Source organism: Psittacula echo (genome assembly GCF_963264785.1).
Source record: "Psittacula echo genome assembly, chromosome: 1".
Taxonomy (NCBI): Eukaryota; Metazoa; Chordata; class Aves; order Psittaciformes; family Psittacidae; genus Psittacula; species Psittacula echo.
In genome coordinates, this window is record NC_137735.1 from 158137355 (window position 1) to 158164316 (window position 26962).

The 26962-nt window shown below is 38.9% G+C and overlaps 1 protein-coding gene across 1 annotated transcript in view; it reads right to left on the reverse strand.

The window, feature by feature from the left end:
- The window catches only part of SAMTOR (S-adenosylmethionine sensor upstream of mTORC1), a 36355-nt gene extending 10179 nt beyond the window's left edge, over positions 1 to 26176 (reverse strand). Inside the window, exons 1-3 of the mRNA XM_080614753.1 lie at positions 26000 to 26176; positions 13545 to 13686; positions 4417 to 4590 (exon numbers count right to left, since the gene is read on the reverse strand). Of these exons, the coding sequence (XP_080470879.1) occupies positions 4417 to 4590; positions 13545 to 13686; positions 26000 to 26165 (482 nt within the window). The 5' untranslated portion in view covers positions 26166 to 26176. The remainder of the gene's footprint in view (positions 1 to 4416; positions 4591 to 13544; positions 13687 to 25999) is intronic.
- Between the last annotated feature and the right edge of the window lie 786 nt (positions 26177 to 26962).

Here is a 26962-nt window from a genome sequence, read left to right on the forward strand (position 1 = left end):
AGCAGTGTGTTTTTCCACATAAGGCTAGTATGAGGTTTCCTGGACAAGCACGTTTCCTTGTCCAGCAAATGGAGACACTGATGGTAGATTCTCATTCAAATGCAAAAATGTATGTCTGTATGTACATTTGTGTTCTATGTAAGAGTCCAATGACAAATCAACAGGAGACACATGAAATACAAGAACAGAGAATGTGACTCTACAGTGCAGAGAAAACTTCCTATGAGAGGGACAGCCTCCAGTGATTTCCATTTAAAAACATTTTCCATTTAAAGTATTTGATGAAATACCTGTAGAAATTAAAATTAAGCAATATAACCCAGAACCCTCTAATCTCCATGAGAGCCCTCCTCACCTACAGTAAAGTGAAAAATCACTGCAATGTATTCTGTCTTCCTCTCTTACACAACCCGCATCCTTGGCTGCACTGTTATTTTTTGACTGGGTGAAGGGAGACAATACTTAAGACTACTACAGCATTGGACACACTTCTGGAAAGCTGTAACTCTGGGTTCCAATCTGAGCAGATGCCAGAAACTCTCTTCTACACTAATGGAGAACAAATTCACTTTGATAGGTGTGTCACATCCAAGGAGCCTTGTAATCTAAATTCAATGTAAACGTACTTTGAAATCATAAAAGTAGCAGAGATTCCGATTCTCACTTGTGTCTTGACTTCCTGTTGCTTGTAAGGTTTTGCTGCCTCTCAGAGCACAGGTGTGATGAATTGCTTAGTAGCAACTCCTAGGCTGCCAGTAGGAACAGGAGCCTAGTTAGGTGCTTGAAATAGTTTTGAAGCTGTAATTTAGGTGACAATCACTCATCTAGTGAGCCAGTGACTTCATTAGAAACACAGTCTTGCTGAATTCACTAATAACCATCCTTCAACCCCTGTTTCTTAATGATTTTCAGCCAAGGCAACATTAAAAGCAAAGGAAGTACTCTGTCACTGTAGGCAATATCCAGGCACATCTTGATGCATAATTCTTCAATGCATTAGTGTACAGGTAGAAAAACCAAAATGTGAATAGTTAAAGATCAGGAACTGGTGAAGAAGTGTACATAACCTGAGAAGCAGAATAACAGAATCAACTAGATTGGAAAAGACCTTTAAGATCATCAAGTTGAATCATTACTCTAGGATTGCCAAGTCCACCACTAAACCATGTCAGGGCCTCATCTACATGGGTTTTGAACACTTCCAGGGAATGGCTGCTTTTTAAATATGTCCCCCACTTGTTTATTTCAAGAACTTTATTAAATGAACTACAGCTCTTTATTAGTAGCCCCCTTAAAAATGTACCTATTATTCAACTACATGCTGTACAGGTAAAATGACATTTTCTCTTGGAAGTAGATAGAAGTAGAGCAATGATATGACCATGAGGAAAGTCACTATCTCTGAAATTAATCACTTTAAGTGCTGATCTCCTAGTTCACAGTTTTAAATTACACTATTATTTATCAAGGACATGAGGGGGAAGAAATTTCAGAAGCCTTATGCTGCTGTCAGAAAAGCAGAACAAAGCTATACATCTGGTCTGGAGTGGTAACACTGGTATGCCTCAAATCCAAAGAGAAGATCTACTTTGCTGGGATACTTATAAAAGAAGGAATAACTGGTTGTACCTTAAGAGACAGTCAAACTAGGCCCTGAGAAGAATCCATACAAAAAGTCTGTGACTTTTACCATTAAGGATAAAAAGCAAGGCTGCTTAATTTGACGGCAAAAGAAAATACTCAAAAACAGAACAAAGAGGGAACTGATTTATTGAAGGGAGGAACTGTTAAAGAGCAGATAACAACCAGTTTCATCTTGCAAGACTTGGCACTTTGATGTCCAACTTCACAACAGGTGCAGTTGTAATGTCAGAGACATAAGTACTCATTATGAGGTGGAAGGAAGTACTGCAGAAAATACATTATTTTTCATATAGAAGAAAGTAAAAAATAACTTCACATTAGTTATTGCTGTGCAATTCACCAATTTTAAAGTGGCAAAGAGGTGAGCAACATGAGCAACTGGAAATGGGTTCATCAGAATAGCTGAGTGACTGAGTTGCAGTAAACTTTGCATTTCTGGCTCCTATGATATTTCCTTCTCTCACCTTTAAGAGCTGGCTGAGCTGCTCTCCACATCTCTCAGCATCTTTTCTATTACCCATGGAACTTTTTACTCTTAAGCCTGCTTTGCTCCTTAACAAGCAAAGTACAGTGTCTCCACAAGTTCTCCAGTAAAGGCAGATTCAGAAAGAGGTCCTACAGAAGGAACTTGGTTTAAATACTACTTGAGAGAAGATTATATGTGAAGAACAAAATTACGGTTTTTACGCTTACCTAGAGTAAACCAAAGTCACAGGCTTAGCCATACCTATAGACAACATAGTGTTATATGACCAGAAAGGAGTGCCAGAATATGAACATGTGCATGTGTGGGAAGAAGTTCCCCTTCCTTCTTCCCTTTAGTGGGAAGAAGAACCCCTTGTACAAAGACCTCAGTGAGATTCAGACTTCAGTTACTGATCAGACATGGTAGAAAAGCATTTAGGAGGAAAGTATGCTTTGTGTAATACACAGTCCACTTTCATTCTGATAAACTCTAATTTCTTCTAAGGCATAGAGGAAGAAATTGAATTTTCATGCTGGGCAGCTTCACAGAACAACTATGCCTTGTTGCTTTAAGGTCTGTACATCTACTAAGAACCTTACTATCATCTGTTGCTTCCTCTGATAATAGAAACTTGCCTCTGCCAGGTATGTCTTTATGAATGTATGTATTTTTACAGTTTTAGAACAAAGATAAAAAAACCCATAATCACTCACTATATTAACAACTAAAAAGTACTTTTAAAATTATTGAATAAAAACTTCTCTATTAACTACTTTCTATACACACTAGTCAGAACAAAAGGTAAGCCTACAGGCAGCAAGAAGACACTTGTGAAGTTAGCTCCCCAACAGCCATTACAAAGTATGACAACAGAGCACATGCAAAGAGAGGGCTAATGCTTTATCGTGACAAGGCCTCCCAGTGGAAGCCAAATCAACTTTAAGTAGCGTGTGATTACCAAACCTATTGATTTAAACAAACAAGTTTTAACCAACTGCTATTTATAGTAATGCTAAAATTATGTGTTAACAAATGCCAGCATTACTGAGATATTATAATGTATTAGTATCTTATCATACCTTTGTGTGAAAGTGCCTGGCAGTTCTCATTAAAAACAGGTATTCATTTTGAGGCTGACTTAGCAAAATGAGCAGTAAAAAGAGGAGTCTGTGGAGGAAGTCAGCTTATGAGAAGCCACTACCTTCATTTCAGAAGCATCTATTTTGTCTTGTTATAATAGGACAAGAACAGGGAAAATGTATTCATTTTTCATGCAGCTATTCAACCACATGGGCATTTGGAATCTTAATGCCTTTTGCAAATTACTTTACAAACACAAGAAACTGCACAAGATATTAGTTCATAAGGACTGACACATCTCTTCATAACATTAGTAGCATGCTCATTTCTTTCCTAATACCATATCTAACTTAAAGTGCTGATCACAGCAGCTGTGCTGCAATAATGAGAAAAACGTCTTCTCAGAACAGAAACACCACTACTGCAGACAGTTGCAAGAACATGAAGCAAGTCCTAAGTGTAACATTTAATGAGAATATGCTTATGTATTCATTATGCCATTATCCTTGCAAAATATTAAGTGTTTCTTCCACCACACCTGAATAGCCACAAACATGACCCATGTAAGAAAAACAGAGGGTGAGACTGTAACTGAAATAATAAAGCTACTCCTGAATGCCAAAAATAAAATTCCTACTTGAGTGAAGGTCAAAAAATTAAAACTGTTGTTAGGAAAATACCTCAAGGATACTACAACTTCCGCAAAGCCAGTCATCAGAAAGCTAGCACATTTAAAATTAAGGGTTGTAATTCAAAATTGCTTTTGAAGTGTATTATTGGAAGAGTTTCTCTGCAATTATTTATGAAGGGAAAGTTTTAAGTACTCTGATATTTACATTTGGCACTTAGTACTTACATAAGCAATTGACTTTTCAACAGTGCTGAACAGCCATTAGATTCTAACTTAATTACAATCTCCCTTATTTCACCTCAAGGTTTTACATAAATTGCATTGCACACCAATGACATGCAAAAGTGAAACAGCTCTAAGACTTAAATTAAGATGACTAAGTAGTCATTCTCAAGCAACTTTTTTTTATGGCATCTACCAAAATATACTACAACATAAGTATTTTTTGTAAAATGTATATATTCACATGAAAATGCCCCTTCTTAACTATTAAAAATATATCAGACTGATCTAATACGTTACAGGGAAAAAATTTCCAGGTAAGTACTGTCACACAAAGACAGAGAAAATCAGTCTGAAAACAAGTAAAACTTACTCTTCTGTTACGGCTTCATGATTTGTCAAGCCAGAGTTTGGCAAGGGATCTTCGATCTTGGGAGCCTGGGGGACACTTAAAGCTGGAGTGGTCTTAGAAGCAAGAAGTGCTCTTTTTTCATCTTTCTCGAGTGCTTTTCTCTTCCCACCGTTCTGGAAATATTCTCTGCATACACTGAAAAGACAAAAAGAACAATTCCCCAGAAAAACAGGATGCTATTTTTGGTCATTACTATAGATAAGACACAACACACAGGATTAAGATTTACAAGCGCTGCCAGCTTCCAAACAAATCTGGGTTTTACTGCAACTTTGGTAAATCAGCTTTAGGACAAATGCAATACACCCAAAGACAAACCTGAAGTCAAGTGGTGTTTTATTTCCAAAAATTAGGCCATAAGTTACAGTTGATTCAAAATAGTTTTATCTGGATAGATTTTTAGACTAAGGCAGCATAAGTCTTGTCAGAACATCACCAGAAGGTAAACTTCAGCTGTCACCTGAGCACCACAGTTCTCCACTAAGGTGCAGAGTTATTAACTAGCTCCTCTAACAGAAGGCTTTGAAACGTCCATGTCTTGCAAGGTATGAAATGCGGGGGGAAAGAAACATAATCCCGGCTTACGGGCTAACTTACACACACCAGTTTTTAATTTTTATTAAGTTCGCCTGGGGTGTTTTTTTGTTTAAGCAACAGATGTATTTTTGTGGAAGACTTTAGTTTTCAATTCGCAACCTCCCCCCCTCCACACTCAATTATTTTGCTAATAGGAACCTGAACAAAACAATCTGGTTAGACTTGAACAGAAATGTTAACTATGTTACAGAAAAAGTTAAACCATACCTGCATACTTCAACAAGTAGTCAGCATTAGTGTAAAAGAAGCAAGCATTATGTTTGAGAATAATTGAGTTTTGTCCACAAAATAGAAATAGAACTGGAAACAATTTGTTGCTGTGAAATTAAAAAGCCTGACTCACCCTGTATAAAGCAGTATTTTTAATTAGATGTGCCAGCTAAGTATTTGCATAGCAAGTTTAACAGAAATAATACTTGTTTGAACGATGTTCTTTAACAACCCATTTTTAGGATGCTTTCTTGAAATTTATTCGATTTTCCTCTAATAAAACTGCAGAGTTTTGAAGGAAACATTCCAGAAAACATAAACATAGTTTAATAACACCTTATATAAAGCAGGATCAAGATAACATACTATTTCATATCAGAGATTCAGGAAAGGACATGTCGGTATAATGCTGCATTTAAATCGCAAATAAAGGCAAGGACTTGGCATAAACAGGCCTTATCCATGGGCTGGTGATATTATAAGCCCCAAATATATTCAGCATCTCCACCATTTAAGATGTGAAGGGGAAAAAATAAAATAAAAAAATCATTGGAGTTTCTTAAAGGTAAACATACACAAACAAACAGGTTCAGATACAAGTCACTTTACTCCAAGATGGTAGGAAATGACCACCTTGAGTTAGTAAATGTATAATTACAAGTAGCACAGTATGTCCAGGTTACTAACTCTTGTCATAGCAGGGGGGAATTCTTGGTCTGCACACATTCCTGTGCTGACATGCTTATAGCACCTGAAGTTCAAAACCGATCTGTGCCTAAAACACAAAGCACAAGCAAGTTTTACTTGCTCAAGCTGGCCCTAGGCATTCTTGCACTATACAAAAAGCCTAAAATGCAGACAGTAACCTTAAGCAGAGAACACAGCTATATGAGAAATAAACTCAGTAAACACTTTATTTATAATCAACAAGTTTATAGTTCCAATTCCTCAGTAACCAAAGCTGTTTTCAGACCAAAGAGAAGCTAGGTGTAATAAAGAAATAAAATCCACATCTTAGCAGTACAGAGCAAGATCGCATGCAGAAGCACAAATAGCAGTCCAGACTGCAATAATCCTAGATACATAGACTGTGAAACCATACCAACTCCATCCATTAGAGATTGCACCTATGGAAAGGCAAGTCTAAAATTAACAAAGTTAAATAGAACCAGCCAGTCACTTAACTTAGCGGGAAAGAGATTAAGAACATCAGTAAACAAAAGAGAACCCTTGAAAAACCTTTGAATTATTGCTGGCATGCTAATAGAAGCGTACTTTACACAATGTTCTATTATTTGTTTATAAGCTGATGATAAATTTAGAACTCTCTAGTTCTGCATGTCATTTAGTCAAAGAAATGAAACTCAGGGAAAAAAAACCTTTTTCCTCACCCTTTATCAGCTGCCTTCATATTTTGCTAGCATCTTGCAGTCTCTTTATTTTTATTCTAAGCCTTTTTTCTCATTACATCTCTTAAAACATTCAGAATCAATGGCAGTTTAAATAGTGTTGTACTGGCATTGAACCTGCTGTGTAAGTCAGAACACATTAAAAAGTTCACAACCTCTGCAGAATGTATTGTTTTTTCTCCTTAACTGTTGATGTTATCAGCCTTTTAACTCACTAGAGGCTGGTATGTTGCCCAGCTTAACACTTAATGAGCTGTTGCACAGGAGAACCACCTACTTGTATAGTACAAGTTCCTCTTGTCACTGAGAAGACATTTCCTCCTCGTTGTTAATGGTGTAAATCAGTATTTTCTCTATCCTTCTACCCTTGTCTATCATGTCCACCGAGCTCTCGTAATTCTGTATTTTTTACTGACCTTCCTTGTCTGCACATTAGACACTGTCAAAGCCAACCATGAAGAGGAGCATCTTCTACTCCTGTGTTTTCGTTGGTGGAGAGAGGGGCCAGAGCTACAGGAAGGCCCAAGACCAGATAAAATTCTTCACATTCAGATCCCAGTCTGCATACCTGTGCAGTACCACAAGGAAACAAGAAAATACCAAATCCGCCCATTCAAACAAAAAAACCCAGGCAACACACTTCATAACCATTGAGGTTTATCTCCATTTCACATCTTTCTGAAGTAAGAAAGAGTCTTGCAGGATTACTACATGTAATGTAGCTCATTTGGCTCCCGAGGCCTCAGAGGAGCTGTCTGTGAACTCCCCTCGTGGAAGCAGACCTTACACCTACATGAGGTAACAAGTGAGCACGTGGGCAGTCATTGCACAGTATCTAACCAGATGCAATATACTCCATAGTTTGCCCCATGGGAACTTGTTGATGTAGCCACATATTTAACTTCCTGACCATTAAAAGCCATCACTGATCACACTGTGGGTTTGAGTATGCAGTTATATAAGACTCTACATTTAACAACTGTCCCAAGTAATGAACAGAGCATCTGTTAATCATCTACGAAGAAGAATAAAATTAGGGAGCCTATTTTATAATACTGAGAACTACAGTCTCACATTTAAGTGCTTAGTCTTTGATGACGCAACATTCACTCTACAATTAATATACTTGTTTGGGAAGAATTGTGCAATGTAAATGCTACCTGAGCTAACACTTACTACAGTTTACACAAACCATGAAATAAACATTTCAGGTCTGAACCACTGAAGCCTGCTGGCAGAGAGACAGCTGAAGTGTCCACCTTGTGTCTTGTCTTTAAAAATTAAATAAAATCATCTAGGTATTTGCTCAGTGAAACTTGTTTTCCATACTCCAAACCTCAAATGGTAAACAACCTGTTCAAGCTGACCCCCCTGCTCCACTATTTGGGCTGCACGTGTATAGAAGTATCAGTAAAAGCCAATGTGAATACATATTAATTCGTTAATACTCTCCAGCAATGAAAGAGAAGATTTGGTTTTGAATAGTCACCAAAACCAGGGGTTTCAATAGACCATATAATGACAAAAAAATAATAGTGAGGGGGAATTGCCATATGAAATTTAGAAGCCATGAAAGAATCAGTAGTTTAGTTGTTCTCATCAAGTAACAATGAACAACTAAATTAAAGCTGGTGTGGTCAGCTTTTATCATGGCAAAAAGCAGTTTCTGATAGCTGTTATCAATGCTCGAGGGTTTCAAGCAGCCAGTTTGCATGCTAAGAACAGACACAGTCCATCTCTTTCCTTCTGCTTTATAATGAGGAAAAGGTGAGCTTGACTTCTGTTCCTCAGAGTATTTATTAACCAAAAGCTAATACTGAAGATGATATTTAGTGAGGGTACAGAAAATAGCATACTTTACTTCAAAGCTGAAGGAAAGTCTGGACTTCTCATGGTTTCTGTCTACAGAAAGTTTCTCTCGTCCTCCCACACTCAGAGGAGTAAGTTTAATGTCAACCGAGACGGCTGCTGGTCTGAAAAAAAGTGGTGTAAACTCTTCTACAGGTTTAATGCCCTATTGCTCCCCCCCTCCCCCCAACACTCCCCAACTTCCAAAGAAAATCAAGGGAGGAAGAATTCTCAAATGCCCTTGTACATATAGCTTTCCTCTGGACTGGAAAGTATTTTGTGATTGTCATGTGCACCCAGCTTCAGGTTAAGGAAATCCTGTATTCAGTATAGGTGAAAGCACTAGGTTTCTGGAAGTATTGTCATTTTTTATCATCGTAATTGTATTTTTCATACTTAGTCTTAGTTTTGAGACATTTTCCTTTTGAGAAACATAATTACATGTGTAATCAGATGCTTCTTTTCTGTTATGTCCACCCCAAGCCTGCTTCTGGAGTCAACATCCTTCATTACTGGAGGATTTCAAGAACTCAAAAGAGCCAGCAGTTATCATATGATCACTGCTCTAATTAGTTCTAGTGTTCAAGAACAGATATGGTTTTGTCAGAATAAAGTAGTGTTTAAGAGCAAAAATGAAGACTGTCAAACAAACATGAACAATGAACATGAAGTCTTTTTCTCCATTTTAAATGGTTTCCCTCCTCCTGTTTACCTCCCTCTTAATTCTATTTCCTTGAAAGTGAATCACTTGACTAACTGCATTAATCAAGAAAGCTGCAAAACAGTGTTAAGGTGACTTCGAATATTCATTTATTCATTCAATCTTCCAAACCCAAACAGGATCAGTTTCCAATTCCAGCAGAGACCTGTTATTCGATCCTGTAAGAGATTACTCAGCATTCTCTCCTTTTGACAAGAAAGCTCCAGTTGAGGAAAAAAACCCACAGGCTTTTGTGGGGAAAAAAAAAATAAATGTAAGACTTCTGATCATTCCTTTACCTTTCTTGGAGTTCCACTGTTGTTTGTTATTTTTAAATGCAGCGGCCAAGGTGATATTTTGGCTAAGAGCAATGCTAAATAAAGTCAGAGTACTTTATGCATCTTGAGAACAATCTCATTAACACCCTCCAGTATAATGTTTGCCTTTACTGCAAAGCATCCCATAACTGTTTCATATTGAGCCTGCAGCCTGCTACACAATCCAAATGCCTTTCTAAAAGGCTGACACAACCAATTACTCCCTGGCCTGTATTTGTACTGTTGATAATATTTAGTATAGTTGACAACACTGTTAATTTCAATCCTGCTCTCAGAGTGAGAATTCTTTTCCATTTGGTCTCATTTGCAAATTTAAAAAACAGACTTCATTCTAGCAGATTGCTAACGAAAATACTCATTAGTAATGGATGCAGGGACAGACACTGACAGAGCCCTTTCCAGTAAATCACATTTTCAAGATAAGCTTCTAACATCTATTCTCTACAAGTTTTTCCAAACTTCTCTGAACTCACCCAACATTAATTTCATCACAACCATATTTCTTCTGTTTGCTTATGAAACAAAAGACTTAAAAAGCAGGTCTCAATAGCATTTTGTCATGACAGTCAGAAGTGCAGATTTGGGGGTTTTGTTATTTAAAAAAAATAGCCAAGTCAACACAAGTCTTGACACTGATGCAAAGGCAACAGAAAGAAGCAAACCTGCTGGTCTAGCTTATTTTGTTCTAAATAGAACCAGAACAGGCTGACATTCATTGTCCACACAAAAGGTCACCGCCTGTCCTGGGTTCAGCAGTAGCAGTCACCCAGGACACCACCCCACCTATGCCAGCAAAAATTAAGAGTTAGGACAATTAGTCAGGGTAAACATCATTTTACCCTATTTTGGTTTAAGTTTTGTGTTGTAATATAAATTAAACAGAAACAGAAGTGTTAATTTCCAAATACCATTTTCTACTGTATATTTGATTTTCCAAAGACAGAAAAAGAAAGCAAGGGAAGGACAGTTGAGTGTCGCCCAGGTTTTTCACACCATCACTCAGGGGATCATTAACCTGCATCTGGCAGGAGATGAAGTTTTAATCTCTCTTTCCCCTGCCCCTCTCCCTAATTAACTGTTGTATAATGTTGCCCTTAAGCAATAAATAAAATTGGCCCTACAGAACACAGCATATGGTCATTAGCATAATCTTTCATGTACTGCTTTCTATCTTTTACAGTTTCTAAAGCCTCGATATTTGATCAAGTCAAAACTAACAAGGTAAAATAATGCCTTTTATGCCATATGGTTGAAGAATTATTGTTAGAAAAAGCATTTTTCCCAGTGTCTCAACTAAATAGCTAGAAAGACTTCAGAAAGGAGAACCCTGCAAGAAATTTGTTATTCTTGATCCTGAGAAGTACTCACAGCTTCTCTAGTGGTTATTCTGCATTCTCCAATTTACTTTATCAAGTGCTAGTTTATAAGACAATACAAAGAAAATGAAGGAAAGTGGGGTTTTTCCAGCTAGTGAAAACACGCTTGTGAGTTTCAGGTCTCTGAAAATATCTTCCTTCACATTAGAACAAAAAAGCTCTACTATCCTTTCATCAGCAGGGACACACCTGTGGTTCCAAAGTATTTTTAGCATTCCACTCTCAACTTATACTCCATCTAGAGTATCGGCTACCTTTCTGCTGTCATGGTGACAGAATTAAAACATTGAACAAAAGCTTTCAGTGAAGTCTCATGCAAGTAAAGTTCTCTCACATGCAATTATGCACCCAGACACAAGGAGAAGTAACAACAATGGGACCTGCCATTTGTCTGGCACACCTCTTGGCCCTTTGAGAAAGAACAAAAAAATTACAGAATCTAGTCAACCTGGTATGTTCTGCTCCCCAACCATCCAGGCCTCGGTTTAATCTGAGACACACAGAAGTGAATAGTACCCTTCTTTCTACTGATGTAGAACTCCTGACCCCTTAACTTTGCAAACTGAAAAGGCTTCAACCAAAGCTTTATGCTGAGAGCATTTTAGTCTCTTCCCAGGTTGATTCTCTTCTTAAAGTGAGCTCATTCTGCAAGACCCAAACACTTATTTAAATGCTTACTTTGTAAATCTTGTAGGAACTACAAACAGAAATCAAGTGAGACAGAGCCAAAAAACTTCCAATATACAGGCCATCAACTGTTCTCCCCCTGTCCACAAGGAACATTATCCTGTCGTACCAGGTACCAGACAAGCTTGCTACAAGCTAAGGGAATACTGTTTGGCTGAAATGAGAGTAAGTGCACACACCTCTACTGAAAAAAGTTTCACATATTAGTTGACAATCAGACTGTAAGAAAATACTGAGCAATGTTTTATAGGAATCTGCCCTGGATCCAGTACAATCAGTTTTTTCACGGATAACCTGAACATTGGAACAGTCAGTACTTTTCTTAATCAATCTGAGAACAATGCCAAGCTGGGGTGGAGACTGCTGCTGCAAGAAATCTCAGTATTAGAATTCAGTATGATTCAAGAGTGTAATTCAGTAAAGAGAATACAAATATCAGCATTTCCACAGAAGTAATAAATAGCACAATTGCAAGAAAACAACCAATAACTGAGGAAGGCTGTAAAAAAGAAAGAGTTGCTGGGGAATCACAAATGAGCATAAATCAATGCCACACCAATTAAAAATACAAACACAAAAACATAATAAAACCCCCCAAAACACAGAAAATTTAAAACAAGGTCAACAACATAAACAAGAGTTTACCTCAATGACAATTCTTTATCTATCCCTGACAAGGCCATTGGAAAGCTGTGTCTATTTTTTGGGCGTAGTTCTTTACGAGATGATTCACCTCTCTTATAACTTGGATAAGGATACAAAATAAATGTCCAGAAAAGGGTCTATAAAGAAACACTGACCTGGGGGTTTTATGGGTGGTGGCGGGTTGTTTTTTTGGGTTTTTTTTTTTTTGGCTAAGCTAAAGGATAAATGATTGATACATAAAGGAATGGTTTTCAGATATTTACAAGCCGATGGCATGGAACAAGGAAATGAGCTTGTTATTACTCGCTCCATTTCCAGAAACCACACAACAGCTCAAGTTGCCACCAAGATGTACTCTAGATCAACTGTTTCAGAGCCACTCTCCCCTTCTGGGTTTTTTTTTTTCCATTTTAGGGGCTTAAAAGACCAGCGCAATTAATTTAACAATACCACATCTACTGTTTGCTGCCTCTTGCTCAGCACTGCAACACTCACCTGCAGGACCTACAGACTGGCATACGAGACTACTTTTTGTTCGTCTAAAGTCATTCTCAGAGGCAGGACTGTTGATAAATTCTCTTCCCAGTCAGAGATCAACAATAATTTGTTTTATTTAGTTCTGCTGATTCCATGGTATACCTTGGATGCCAACCGTATGCAGGAATCCTGAGTTACCAACATTTCTTCACTTGCAGGAGTTTGTTTTCCTTAAGGATTGAAGTAGCTTAGCTGAACCCCCTTAATGACTTTACAATTATCATAACCTGACATAAATTAGATGCTTATGACTTACAGGAATTTTAAAATTGATTTAAAGCAAGTTTCACAGAGGTTAAAGTCTGTTGCAGGAGATTAAAACTTGAAAATTAAGCACCAGAGATTCACATGTAGAGTTCAAACACTATTATATGCACAAATCGAACCAAAGACTTGAAAATTAAACTTGAGCTACCCTTACTGCATTTGCTCAGTTTAGGTTCAAATGTATGGAAAATAACTTCATAGTTTCACTTGCTACAGCTTCAGTATTTGAGCAGAGGAAAGATTTGGTTGTTGAAGATACTTTAAAAAAAGGGTCACCTCATAACAAAACACTTCACAAGCTATTTCCTTAGCAGATCAACACAGTAAGCAGGTATTTGTTTTGGGAAGCAATGAATTATTAACATCTTATAGAACAAATCTTGAAAGTTAGCAAAAAAGCAAAAACTGCTCAACAATTGTATTATAAATAAAACAGAAGCGCGCAATTGCATCTTTCAAATACATTAAAATTTACCTGCAACACCATTCAATTCGGCCTTCCCCTTCACAAGTTTTTGCCCAGTGATTATCTGCAAGGTTTTTCATTGCCACAGCGTATTCACACAGAGTTTCCTCATCCTCACAGTGCTCACGCCAGATCTTATCAAAGTCTCCCACTAAACAAAACAACACCAAAGAAATTGCACATTAGATACAAGGTGTCTCATTATGTCCATGGCAAAATTCCCATCTTCCAGTTAAAAGAAGTTACATAACACACCAAGAGATTACTTTACCTGCATGTAACAAAAACAAGGTCCCCTTTCTCCAGTCACACACAAAAGTCCAGGTTTTGGAGAAGGAAAGGGCTATCGGGTACTTGAGAAACTAACAATATTCTCAGTATACTGATTCTGTTGAGTTTATTCTGTGAAATTCACATCCCTGGGAAGTTTTATTTCAGGTCTCTCTGCATGAGTATTAACATGACAAGCATTTCAGAAATGAAAGACTGAAAGGTTTCCTAGTAGCATTCATGTTCATGGCAAATACCATGGATGATACTACATGCAAAAATGCCAAAAAGTAAGCTTAGTCCAGAATACAGATTTCTTTGGATACATTGGAAAAGGAATTCAAGCCTTCATTGATGTCTGTCTGATCTACCCAGTTCCAATGAATTAGCTTTTAGGGGACAGTACTGAAGAATCAAACCAACTAATCAGGAAATGACAGATAAACTCATCTGCTGATCCCTAGAGACAGATTTATTTCCATGCTCCTCACCTTGCTGAAAAGAAATCTTGCAGTTAAGTTTTGGCGCTTCAAAGTTATTAAAAGGATGATTTTCCCTCTTTTGCTGCTAAGTAGCCACTTCTCCTACCTTGCTTTACATAATGCACTGCTCAACAAAGCCAAGATAAATGCCAGTTCTGCCTAGCCACAATTCCTACCATAGTTTCTCGGCACGCAAACTCTTGGATACTTCACTAAAATGGATTTCTGCCTCAAGAAAGAAAAATACATGCTCAATAGTATCATCTTCACTAATCCCTTATGTTTCTTAATCACAAATGTGTGCACACATCTAGTATAAATACATAAAGCTGTAGAATGAAAATTATCTACCGATTTTGCACTTATAAGCTGATACAACTAAACCCAAGTTTTCAAAAGCAGAGATATACTTCAACCTTTGACTCAGACAACCAATACACTTTTCACCACATGGCTCCAGAGCCAGTTTTTATAGCACCCTCATATTACAAAGAAGCATTTTAAAAGTGTATCAAGCAGAAGCCAGCTATTAATATCTGCTGAAGCCTGAAAGTAGTTTACAGTATAACCCATCCTTCTCCTATCATAAGAGATTTCTGTTTCAAACCCACTTAAAGCAATTTCTTTGATGTGCTTTGTTTTAATTAGCAGCAAATAACAGATTTCTTCCTTTTTCAGTAATGATTCCTCACCTCACCTGTCCCCCCCTTATAACTAGACTGGGTATGATGGACAAGTATAGATTGTTGCATACTTAGAAGATTTAAACCAATCATCCATGCTACTCCCTATTTAAGTTTGGTTTAGGGATGTCACAGCAATTTTCTCTTCAAAATAATAATCTAGCACACTCGTACAATCATCAAAATGAGTCATGTTTAAAATTAGGTGTTTATACTCCCTTGTGTGAGATGGCAGCTGAGATGGAAGGGAGTGGCCATAATTTTAGTTTTAACAAAATAGGGAAGCTATGCAAGAAATCATGTGTTCTGCTTGCTATTCAACAAGCATATATGAGAAAGTTATTAGACTGGACAAAAAATACAAGTAGTATTATATTTGAGTGGTATCCCTCATTATTTCCCAAGTGATCCAAGCTCAGAAACATATGCTTTATAGGAAAGGCACTAGCGTGGTCACCAGCTGACCATCAGAGAAAATAGCCAAATCGCAGGCAGGCCCGAGAGAGGTTTCAGCTAAAACCTGTGTCACTTTTCCAAAGTTTTCAGGATTGTAGAAACAATCACACAGGAGGAGAGCACATACTCGACCGATGAACGAGAGCAAGAAAAGGGGCCACACCAAGCACAACTCTTACAAACCTTTATTTCTTATGTTGACAAATTGCAGAACCTATGTGCAGAACAGCACCAAGCCAGAAAGCACTGGCAAAGGTCAAAATGTATTCTCAATAGCCAAATAATTCTGGTGCAAGTTAGATAAAGTATCATACTGCCTCTGCCACAGCACTCTGAATCTTACTGCATACTTCAGACAACTGTGAAACGCTTGAATGACACGCAGTTGCAGAAGTTTTGTTTGAAGATTACATGGCTAATTAGAACAGAAAAAAAGTAACAAATGAGCACTTACCAAGGGAAAATATCACAAATACAAAGTCCCAAGTTTAATACTGTTGTTCTTTTATTCCATTACTTCATATGGTCTATTCTTTAGCAATTACTCTATTTCCAAATACCACTGTTCTTTAAAACTTAAGAAATAAGACAGATGGGGAAGAAGAAATATGCAATGACCAGATGTTCTTAACCTAACTAGCCAGTCCTTTCTTACAGCAAAGTAGCTATGCCTCCTTAACACTCAGTCCTGTTCTCATAGCAATACTTCTTATTTCCCTCTGAACAAAGCAGAGATTTTTCACCTCTTTCTAAAAGTCAGATAAGGGTCAAGAGAGTCCACAGATAAGGCATCCTAAATTTAGTCATACAGCAACAGACCTGGAGCTGACTACTAGCACTCTAGGACATGAACTTTGGGTTATAACAGAGCTGCTTATGACAGTAACAGCTTCTTGGCACTGAGTTGACAAGAAAATAAAACTGAATGATACAGACTATTAGGAGAGACATACAGAACAAAAGTGAAAAATTTATCACAGAGTAATTCTGTCACACATCCTATATCAAGTCAATTCTGTGTGCACTTCTCATTTGTTTTCATTTACCTATACAGCAGGTCTAGAGACATAGAAAATGTCAATGTGGGACAGATCCAGCACAGCTTCTGCATGAGGAACACCTACACAAAGGCAAGAAAAAAGCAGATGACAGCAGGGTAGGACAGACCCACTCAAGATCACAACTGACAGAGGAAGGGTAAATACAGAACATCTTGTTCCAAAAGCAGGAGACCTTCAGGAAAAGTATAAAAAGACAATTCCATATTCAAAGATGCAATTTCTAACTCAGGAGCTCCTAGACCATGAAACCAGCAAAAGACAGAATTGTCAGCAAGCATACAGTGATACTCCAGCAGCACTTCTCATATATTCTTGTCTAAGCATCTGCTGTTGACCCACTGTCAGTACTGGGTTTTATATGATGCCCATTTGTCTTCTCTTAATGTTAGCTCCAAAATAACTGCAAATAAAGGGTGGTCTTAAGACATAGGCACCATTGTGCATGGACTTTCAAAGAAGGGTCTGAGGTCCAGTTTCCCTTGAGCAAATACTATGGTGTTGAGTTGGTGGTTTTTCCCCTATTCTTCTTCAGGGTGAGCTCTGAGAAGGCACAGACAGGCACATTAGATTTACAGGAACTTTAATTTCAGACTCATGCTCCAATACTGAGTTGAAAATGCAAGTAACGCTTCCTATCTGCTGAGATTTTGAGGAAGTGACTACAACAGATCTTGCAGCATCCAATTTCAAACTGACGCCCAGAACACACTAGAGCTATGTATTACATTTTTCATTTTTCAAACAGTACATTATAATTCACATGATAACACTGCATTAACTCCAGTGTAGTTAAACATTCATTTATTAATCATTGCTTATATGATCAAAAAGGCAGTAAAATATGCAGGAAGATTTCACCACAAAACTGATGGTTACTGAAGAAGTAAGATAAATAAAATCTTCCGTTAAGCACTCAATAATGCTGTAAATTAAATAGATGTTTGTGGTAGGTTAATCTAAAGGAATAATAATAATAATAATAATAAAGTCTTGCAGCTTTGAACACATCTTAAAGTTAATATTTGAATTTGCACAGTATACATTTCATCTCACGTACTCAGGACAATACCATAAACTGAAGTTAAAAACTACTCAACACTCTTACTATGTACTTGGGGATCACCTTTTATGCATTTTAAAACCTGTTTGAAGCACTGACTCTTCAGAGATCTTCATACATCTCAGACCTCCATGAAGAAACCAGTCATGCCAGCATCCAGCTGCAAAGTGTGATCAGCAAGACTGGCTCATAACAGGAATTTCACATATCTCTCAAGTCAGTACAGTGACATTATTTTAAATTTTGTGTTTGCTCTCCTCTTTATCAGAACTGCCTGGAAAATAAGTATTACCTGCTCTTCACGTTGAAGATTAATTATCCTTTTAAAAACAAAGAAGCCCAAAGCCCACCTCCTTCTAGCAATTGTCAGTGAACAAATGACTGACCAACTTGTAGGTTCTTTGTAACACAGCCTGTTCTAATGCAGTAACAAAATTCCAATATTGTTTACCTAGAACAGATGAATCCCTCTAAATGTTTTCCACTCACATTAATGTTGCCCGCATAATAGCCAAATCATAAACCCAAACCCAACCACAAAGTAATCAGCAGTTTCTGAACCCTGTCACAGACAGAACAGGTCAGGCATGAAAAAGTTATTTTTAAATGATCCTAATTATGTGATAGCTTTAATTGTGGGTACCTAACGTTAGCTGGAAGTTTCAACAACTGAAAACACTTGTAATAAAGAAGAAAGTCATACAAGCTCAGTAAGACCTCTTGTCATTCCATGTTTATTTACAAGTTCTCATCAAAGGTCCCCAGCTGAGCATGAGAAGACCAGGTTTGTCATTCTTAGTGAGACAATCCCACAGCATAACTATTCTCTCCAGGCAGTCTGTTTTGAAGAACAAAAATGCAGCTTTCTTCCATCCTAGTTTCTGTCTTGTTTATTTTAAAAATGCATTTAATATATTTCTTTATAGGGTGTTAAGTGGAACTGTCATTTAAGGTATGTTTATGAAATAGAAAAATTTATTAGTCAACTATTCTTCAACTTCTGACAGAACAAATCAATTGCTATTTTAAAGAAATCACAACCCTCCGTATAAAAAAGAAACAGAGCTCAGTTTTGCTAAAGGCAGTATTTTTCATTTTGGAATGGGATTGAAACCAAAACAACCTATTTGAATCATTCTGCTTTATCAAGCAATAAAATAGTAAAGTCATTCAGAGTTAAAAGTACTACTCTGTACCCGCAAGACAAGTTTTGTAATTATTCATTTCCTTAATTCGATTTGTGCTCTTCAGAAAAACAGTGCAGTCACCTCTGACAAGCTCAGAAACAAGTGCAAAATACTCCATCCACCACCAAACAAGATCTTGCATCCCAAAATTTAACTGACAAAATTCCTCCCCAAAAAAGAAGAAAAAAACCCCCAACCCTAGTCAAAAAACCAAACAAGGGTTTAAAGGACGCCTGCCTACATGCTGATACAAATTGCTAATGTAAAAAAAAAAAATCCAGATCTGATCCACTGCCTTTTCAATACTCCTATTTAACAGCACGCTACCTTCCCATTTACATCTTTGATGGCTCTGGTAGAGAAGAAAGTAAGGTCAATACCTTGACTAACAATGAAAGACAAGAAAAAGTGACATGTTCGTATTTGTACAACAGTTATTAATAAAGCTCTTTGAACTGCTCATTGTATAAAACAAACCTATCCCCAGAATTAAAAAGTGTCCATGACAACGCTGGATAATTTCAGATAAAAGCTGCTGGCACTAGCAATGCCTAGGCAAGACCTTTGAGCTTTCTTTTTTGTTGTTGATGGCGATGCACTGCAGAATGAAGAAAATCCATCTAATTTTTAGCTTCTTAACACTGCCTCTTCACTTACTTGCTAGAAACAATAAACATGCTAAACTTCTACAATATGCTAAACAATAAATGGGAAAAGCAACCCTATGCTGCCCATGAGGCTAAAGCTGAAATCAAATTCCTATGAATATCTAACAAAATTTTTGTCATTAACAGTGACTTGTCAGTTGACATTTAGCTGTACTACTAAATGTCTGGATGCTGTGGCAATGATCAGTAAAACTAATTACATGAGGAATATCAGCTAATATGCTATTTACAAGTTACAGTGTGCACAAGATAAACTAGAAACTTACTGAGTATCTGTCTTACTAAAACAGTATATCCAGTATTTCTTATGAAAGGCATTAGGTATTTTTGCCTTCACAGTTTTCCAGTTTTACATGTCTAAATACAGAACACGAAGTTCAAGTTGGACAAAGTTCAAGCAGTCAGAGCTAATATTTTCCTTCTCTTGTCTGACTAGTGTTTGTTTTAAATTCCTTAGGATTTACCTGAAATATTTCACAATAAAATCTTAAAAAAAACCAACATAGAATCTCATTTTCTTTATCTAAACATTGCTTCCTTCTATTCACACAGAAAGGATTCATTTGACCAAATGAGAGTTTCTACATTTGACCTGGCAGGTAAACTTCCTATTTATCTGTTTACACTAAACAGACAACCAGGGCACAAATCATCTGCTATTTAAGACATCTACAGCGGTCAGCTTAGATCACCCTGAAGAATGATCTGGGTCTCTGATCTGCTACAAATTGCTGATGGCTGTCACACAAACAGTGGGGAGCCTATTTGTGATAGTTCAAGCAATTACTGCCCCCAGGTGTTGGATCTACTCTAATGGAAACTATCACCCCTCTCCCCCAAAACTGACTTCATGGGATGGACTGTGTGCTGCGCCTCAACACCACCAACACAGAGATGAACATATTATCAGAAACTACTGATTTTGGTAAATTTGTGCAAATGCAGAAGCAAAAATGGGAAACAGATGAAGCACAGGTACAGATTTCATTATGCTGACCCTCCAACAGGAACACCATTTTCCCTCCAAGGCCATAAAGGAGCAGGGAAGAAGGCTACGTACAGTTGTTTGTTCAGTGGGTGCAAGTCTGTGCCATAGCCAGTGTGTTGCTTTCAGAAACTGTGAGCTAACTACATGATATCAATGATTAAATCCCCCAAACTCTACAACTACGGGATTTCTAAAGAAACTTTCTTGCAAAACTGTGGTGTGCAAACTGAAAGGGCAATCGTATCTTAATGCTTATGTCATAAAATTGCATTAATTTTAATGAAATGGAATTTTGTTTCTATTGCTTGAAAAATGTAAGTTAGTATTACAAAATGTCTCCCTCTTCCAAGAAATTAATGCAACTGGGAAAAGACAAACGGAGACCTTAAAAACTTAGCTTTATTTCTACAGTAAGCCAGTTACATTTAACAAAAAAGGAGTAACAACTGCTAACTTACGTGTAGAGGTCAGTGACAAAGTTTTCCTGTCCTGTGAAAATGCCACTATTTCAAAACGTTTCCTGTTTCACATCAGGAAGAACTTCAGCTCTCAAGCTTTTTCATGAAAAACATGCAAGAGGAAGAGACCATGAAGCAACTGATTTCAGAATGACATTTCTCCCATGATGTCTAAACCACTTACCTACTCAGGCTACTTATTATCATCAGGCAGGGTACTGTAAATTCTTCCGAATTTTCTGAATTTGAAAAATTCCCGATAAAGTTGTTATCCATTTCTTTGACATTTCAACAAATCTGTCTTTAAAGGACTACCATCTAGGAATGTTTCTATCAGCTCCTGTGACATAGTAACTAATACCAGCACAAGTACCAGTTTCGTGTGATTTTAAGCCTGAACAGCTTTAGCGAGTGTATGGAAGGAGAAATGAAACAGCTAAATATTTCATAAAATACCTTTACAGATAGCTCAGCATTTATTCCCACTTGCACTTAATAGGGATTTCCAGGGAGAATTAGAGAGTCCTGTAAATCATCTTTCCAGACTATGTACAAAACCACCTACAACTGAGGCTCATAATGCATAATGAAAGTGTTTACTTGATAAATACAGCCCTGCACGACTATAAAAGTAATAAACAACTCAGGAAAAAAAAAAGACTGCGTCTGTATCAGGGGAAGGGATTTTTATCACAGTAAAAATTAAGCCTACTTGGCTGCTACAAGCAACAGGAAACAAACAAACAAATATCACGTAGCAGATGTTCAGCAGATCATGTTTAGCTCCCTACAAACCTCTAAATCTGCTTTTACAAGCCTATCGGGCTTGACAGACATCAGCATGCATGCAATATATGCAGTATACGGTCACATATGCAACCGATACAACATGCTCCAGCCCACAGCTGGAGGTGCCCAAAGGATGCATATAAGAAGATCCTATAAAATGTGGGGTCACATACAGTACCAGGCAACAGAACCAAGAGACTAAAGCAAACACTGGTTTTCTCCATCCTAATGTTTTAACAGGCTAGTGGGAGAAATTCAAGACTCATGAAAACCCCTAATTTCTGTACTTTTTAAGTGCTTGTGTCAAACATGTAGAGCGCTGAAGTTTCTCTGAAGTGAATAACTGAGCACTCGAGAGCTGTTTTAGCTTTTGGATTTTACCCTGGTGTGTAAGGTAATTAAGATGAAACTAATGCATTCTAGATGGGAAGCAAGAATAAAACTTCAGAAAAACACAAGTCTTATGCTAACGAGATATACTCTTAAGTGAACAACATGTTACACCTCAGTGTCTTCTGTTCTCACTTGAAATTTTCTTCATGAAGACAAAATTTATATGCTAACCTGAGGAGTTACGTGTGTCATCAGGAACCACTAGACAGGCATTGTCTGTCTTTATCACTGCATTAGTCTGAAACGACTTTTAACTAGTCTACTAACAAGGATTATCTAATTTAGTTGACACATTCACTCCCTGTGGACAGGGACCAGTCACTTTAATTTGAAAAAAATACACCATTTTTTCCCCCTCACTAAAGCCCCCACACTCACTTGATAAACCTCATTAAACCATTTTAAAATATACAGCATAATACTACCATAGGATCCACTGTGGAAAAAGAGTATCCTGCAAACATGAAATACCAAATCTGACATGGCATTTATGATTACATTCTTTCCTTCTTTATTTACTAATGAACAACAGAGAGGGTGTAAGGGGAAAGGCAGGAATTTGAAAAGGATGAAGAGAAGATGAAAAAGGAGAAAAAATATATAACTATTCCCACTAGAAGTCATACTAGATTATTAATATTCTGAAAATAGGAAAAGGTAGGTACTAGTCACACAGTAAAAAAAAGCCAAAGTTGTTGAAGGAAGAAAACCCCAATGCACTTCAACACAAACCAAAAAGAATTTAAGCTGAACAATTTCAAACATGGTGAATGTTTTGTCATACACTGGCATGCTCTGGGATTACGATATGACATGAGCCACAATACAGAACTACATGCAAAACTCATCCACCATACTTAAAATTAGAAGTGGTTCAACAAATGCAGAAATTGGAAAAGAAGCCAAGATTCAGGTTTGACAGATCTGAAGAGTTGCAGTATTTCACCAGGAAAAAAACCCATCAAGCCCTTTAGATGACACGATGCTGACTAAGCTTTACTCTAATAATTCCTTGTAACTGCAAAAAGTTTTCTGTGATGCATCCCTAGTTAAGAAATATCACTCTTGCACTTTGACAAGTATGGAACTTCTTCAGAAACTCCCTAGCTTGCAGTTTTGAAGCATACTGTCACTTGTGCACTGACTCATCTTCAAAAAAGGAGGGGAACCATGGCAGAAAGTGAAACAAAATTGTAACAATGGTGCCAGTTATAAGCAAGTCAGATAATACACTGACTCGCCTTTTACAATTCCCCATTAAAACACCAGCCTTGCACACATCAGCAAGGCAAATGAATTCCCAAAGAAATCAGCTTATTAAAATCAAGCCTGTATAACTTCTATCAATAAACATCTCAGTGTCTCAAGGACACATCTATTTCTCTCCTACACTTCTAATAGAAGACACTAACTTAAGATCATATTACAATAACAAGGGCTTTCTTAGACTTATCCACCCTGTGCAACATGATCATATAGCTTTCAGAAGAATAGTCACCATGCTTTTTCCTCCACCAACAAAATTAATATGTGATTCTATTTTAGATATCTAAAAAGCACCAAAGTCCATGAAAGAGATATCCTAATACTGATTGCTTATTTAGACAAAATAGAAACTAGTTTCACAGAATTCTAGTAAACATGAGAAGAGTTAAAAAAAGACAAAAATAAGCACAATACAAGACTCTGGAATAAAAGACTCTAGAATAATACAGAGAGCTCTGTTTCTGCTTCATATGGAGGGGGATACACTGCACTATGGAGTCACGAGGCTTTCCTTGTGTAGTAAGCTCTAAGTATATAATCAAGTACGCATTTCTCCTCCTTGCTTTTTCATACACAAGTTATAATTCAGATCATACTGAAAAATTACAGATTATTTGTTACTTTTTTATTTCTCTTCAGCAAACTGTCAACTTTGATTTTTGTCAGGGTAACGTACTTGCCAGTCAGTACTGCAAAGTATTAGAAAACAAAAAAATTCAAGAAAAGCTCCTTCAGAGGTCAAGTACATCCAAGCATTACAATTTCCAAGGGACATTAAAGGCATTTAGGAAGGAGATCCTCAAGCCTGCTTCTAGAAGCATGGAGAAATGTAGGGAGAAGACTCCAACCAAAATTCTAAAGCTGAAAGAACCTAATGTATGAAGTACTATGACTACTAAGTGCTAGTAACATGTACAGAGCATCTGTGATTGGATGAACAGGTAATGGGTGGAACTCTCCTCGTGGTAGAGGCATGAGGTGATGAACTGATTGGTTTTTAACTCTCTCCATGAACATACATAGCGTTGCTAATTTAGAGCAACTAGAAAAATCACTGCAGTCTTCATTAACACACGATTTACAGGACATAAAAAGTAAATTAAGAGTACTGCTGGCTCTTTCAGTTAAGCAGTTACACACAACTTACCCCCTGCATACTAACTTGCTCTTTGCTGAGACTACATAGGCTTCCATGTAGTTTAGGCTCTCATCTATAAAAAGTTCAGTTGTTTACAGAGATCGCTCACATTTTTTAATATAACAGTGCCAATGCTTGTCTGTCTTAATCTGCTGGCACTCTGAAATAACAGAGAAATATGAACTCCTAAAAGCTTCACTCCTTTGCCAGAATTTGAACTTTAAAACATATAACATGCCTTCACTCAAAAGTTGGAAGAACAAGGGAGATCCTCCCTTTTGACTCACCAAAGCCAAAATAAACAGCAACTTTTTATCAGTGTCTAGATCGGTAGATATCTCTGCCCAAATTCCATGGACAGGCTCCTGTGGAGACTTCTACAGTTCACAAAGCAGTATGACATTGTTTCTTTAAGTGTCATACATAAACAGAGAACAGGCAAGAAGCTGTGCCTGCAACAGAAAGAGTTCCCATTTTATGACTGTCCTTCTGCAGGTACACACCAAAGGGCTATGGACTCACTGAAAGAATGAACGGAGAATGAATTTTTTTGTAACCTGTGTTATAAAGGAGATTGAACAGATTAGTACAATCAATCAGAGGAAGCTGCAAATTTCAGCAAACAAATCTCAACTCTGGCACTCATCTGAAAGCACTTCTGGGAGGTTTTAAGCATTCCAATACCACCCATAAGAACCTTGCACAAGGGCGTTAATACTGATGACAAAGTAGATTTTTCAGGACTCAGAGTAATTTATTTTGTAACAGCTTTTTCCCAACCCTTTTGCTTAGTGCTCCAGCCTGAACTATTTCTCCACAGCTGAAAGACAGAAGGCACAAACAATTCACAAAGACCCATGCCTTTCCAGATCACCATTCAGTCCCTCCTGGCATTCAGAACTGACTGTTCTCCTCACTCCTGCAGATCCTCAGAGTGGAAAACACTACTGTATGACTTAGAAGCTGTCGGTGGCCAAAGGCCTAGCTGTCAGCTATTCAAAGGCGCACAGAGCAGTAAGGTAGGGCCATTCGGAGGGACCCATATCCACACACAGGTGTAGCACACCTTTAGCATATTTTCATCTTGCAGCATTATCCGTGCACTCCAACCCGCGGGAAAAGCTCCGGGAGATGAGCTGCGAGCCCTCCCGAGCCAGGAAGGACTTTCCGCTACCAAGAGCTCCAGTAAAGCGGCAGGACACCGGCAGACCCGGCGGCGGCTACGGGCAGCCGGTGCCAGCCGAGTCCCCGGCCTCCCGGGGAGGAGCAGGAAGCGCACCCGGCGCGGCTCCCTACCGCTAGCTCCCGGCCGCTGCCCCCCTCGACACACCCCCTTCGGCAGCGGTCCGCGGCCCAGCCGGCCCGCGCCGCTCCCACGGCGGCTGCGGACACCGAGCCGGCCCGCCCGAGGGAGGACACCTCGGCCCGCGCGGAACCCGGCTCCCTCCTACCGCCGCCGCACGGCGGCTGCTTCCCGGGCCATCCCCCCATCCCTCCTACGCGGAGGGGAGCGGGCGGCTCGGCCTGGGCGGCGCAGAGGGGGCGGCCCCGTCCCCCGCGGTTACCTTCCCGGTACTTCTTGCGCAGCCGCCGGTGAACGCTTTTCACCACTCCCGACAGCTTCTCCTGCTCCAGCTTCCGCTCCTGCTCCGGGGGCTGCTGCGGCGGCAGGGGGGCAGCGGAGGCGGCAGCCCCGCCGGGCCGTGGCTGTGGCTGTGGAACGGCCTCCATGGTGTTACTGCTGCTCCGCCGCGCGCAGCCCGGCTGAGGGGTAGGCGTGAGCGCCGGGCGCTATGGCAGGGCGGGCATGCGCTTGCTCCGCCCGCTCGGCATGCCGGGAGATGGAGTCCGCCGCCGTCGGGCGGGCCGAGGAGCTGAGCGTCAAGTGGCCCGTCCCTGAGGGTGTGGGGTTGGTAGCACAGCGGGAGTCCCGGGCTTGGCGGATTCCAAAACTTTCTCAGGTATGGAGCAGGAAGGCCTGGGTGCTTGACAGACTAGTGCAGGAGTCAGGTGAAAAAACATGACGGGTTCAGGGGCAGTGCGAATTCCTGAAGGGGGCCCTCAGGGATGCTGGAAAGAGACTCTTCATCAGCGACTGTAGTGATAGGACAAGGGGTAATGGATTCAAAATTAAACAGGGGAAGTTTAGGTTGGATATAAGGAAGAAATTCTTTACTGTGAGGGTGGTGAGGCACTGGAATGGGTCACCCAGGGAGGCTGTGAATGCTCCATCCGTGGTGGTGTTCAAGGCCAGGTTGGACAGAGCGTTCAGCAATGTCACCTGGTATGACACAGGGGGTTGGAACTGGATGATCTCAAGGGCCTTTCCAACCCAAACCATTCTGCGATTCTATGATTCCAGGGCATGGATGCAGTAGGGGCTCCTCTCTCCTCCCTGCATTACCCCAGCACACATGCTGTCCAGAGACCTCTTCTGAAGAAGGATGGTAAAACCCGTCCCAGGCCTACAAAAGACCTTACAGAAACAGAGTTCAAAGTGAAGTAAAGCAAATCTCGGTAGGCTGGTG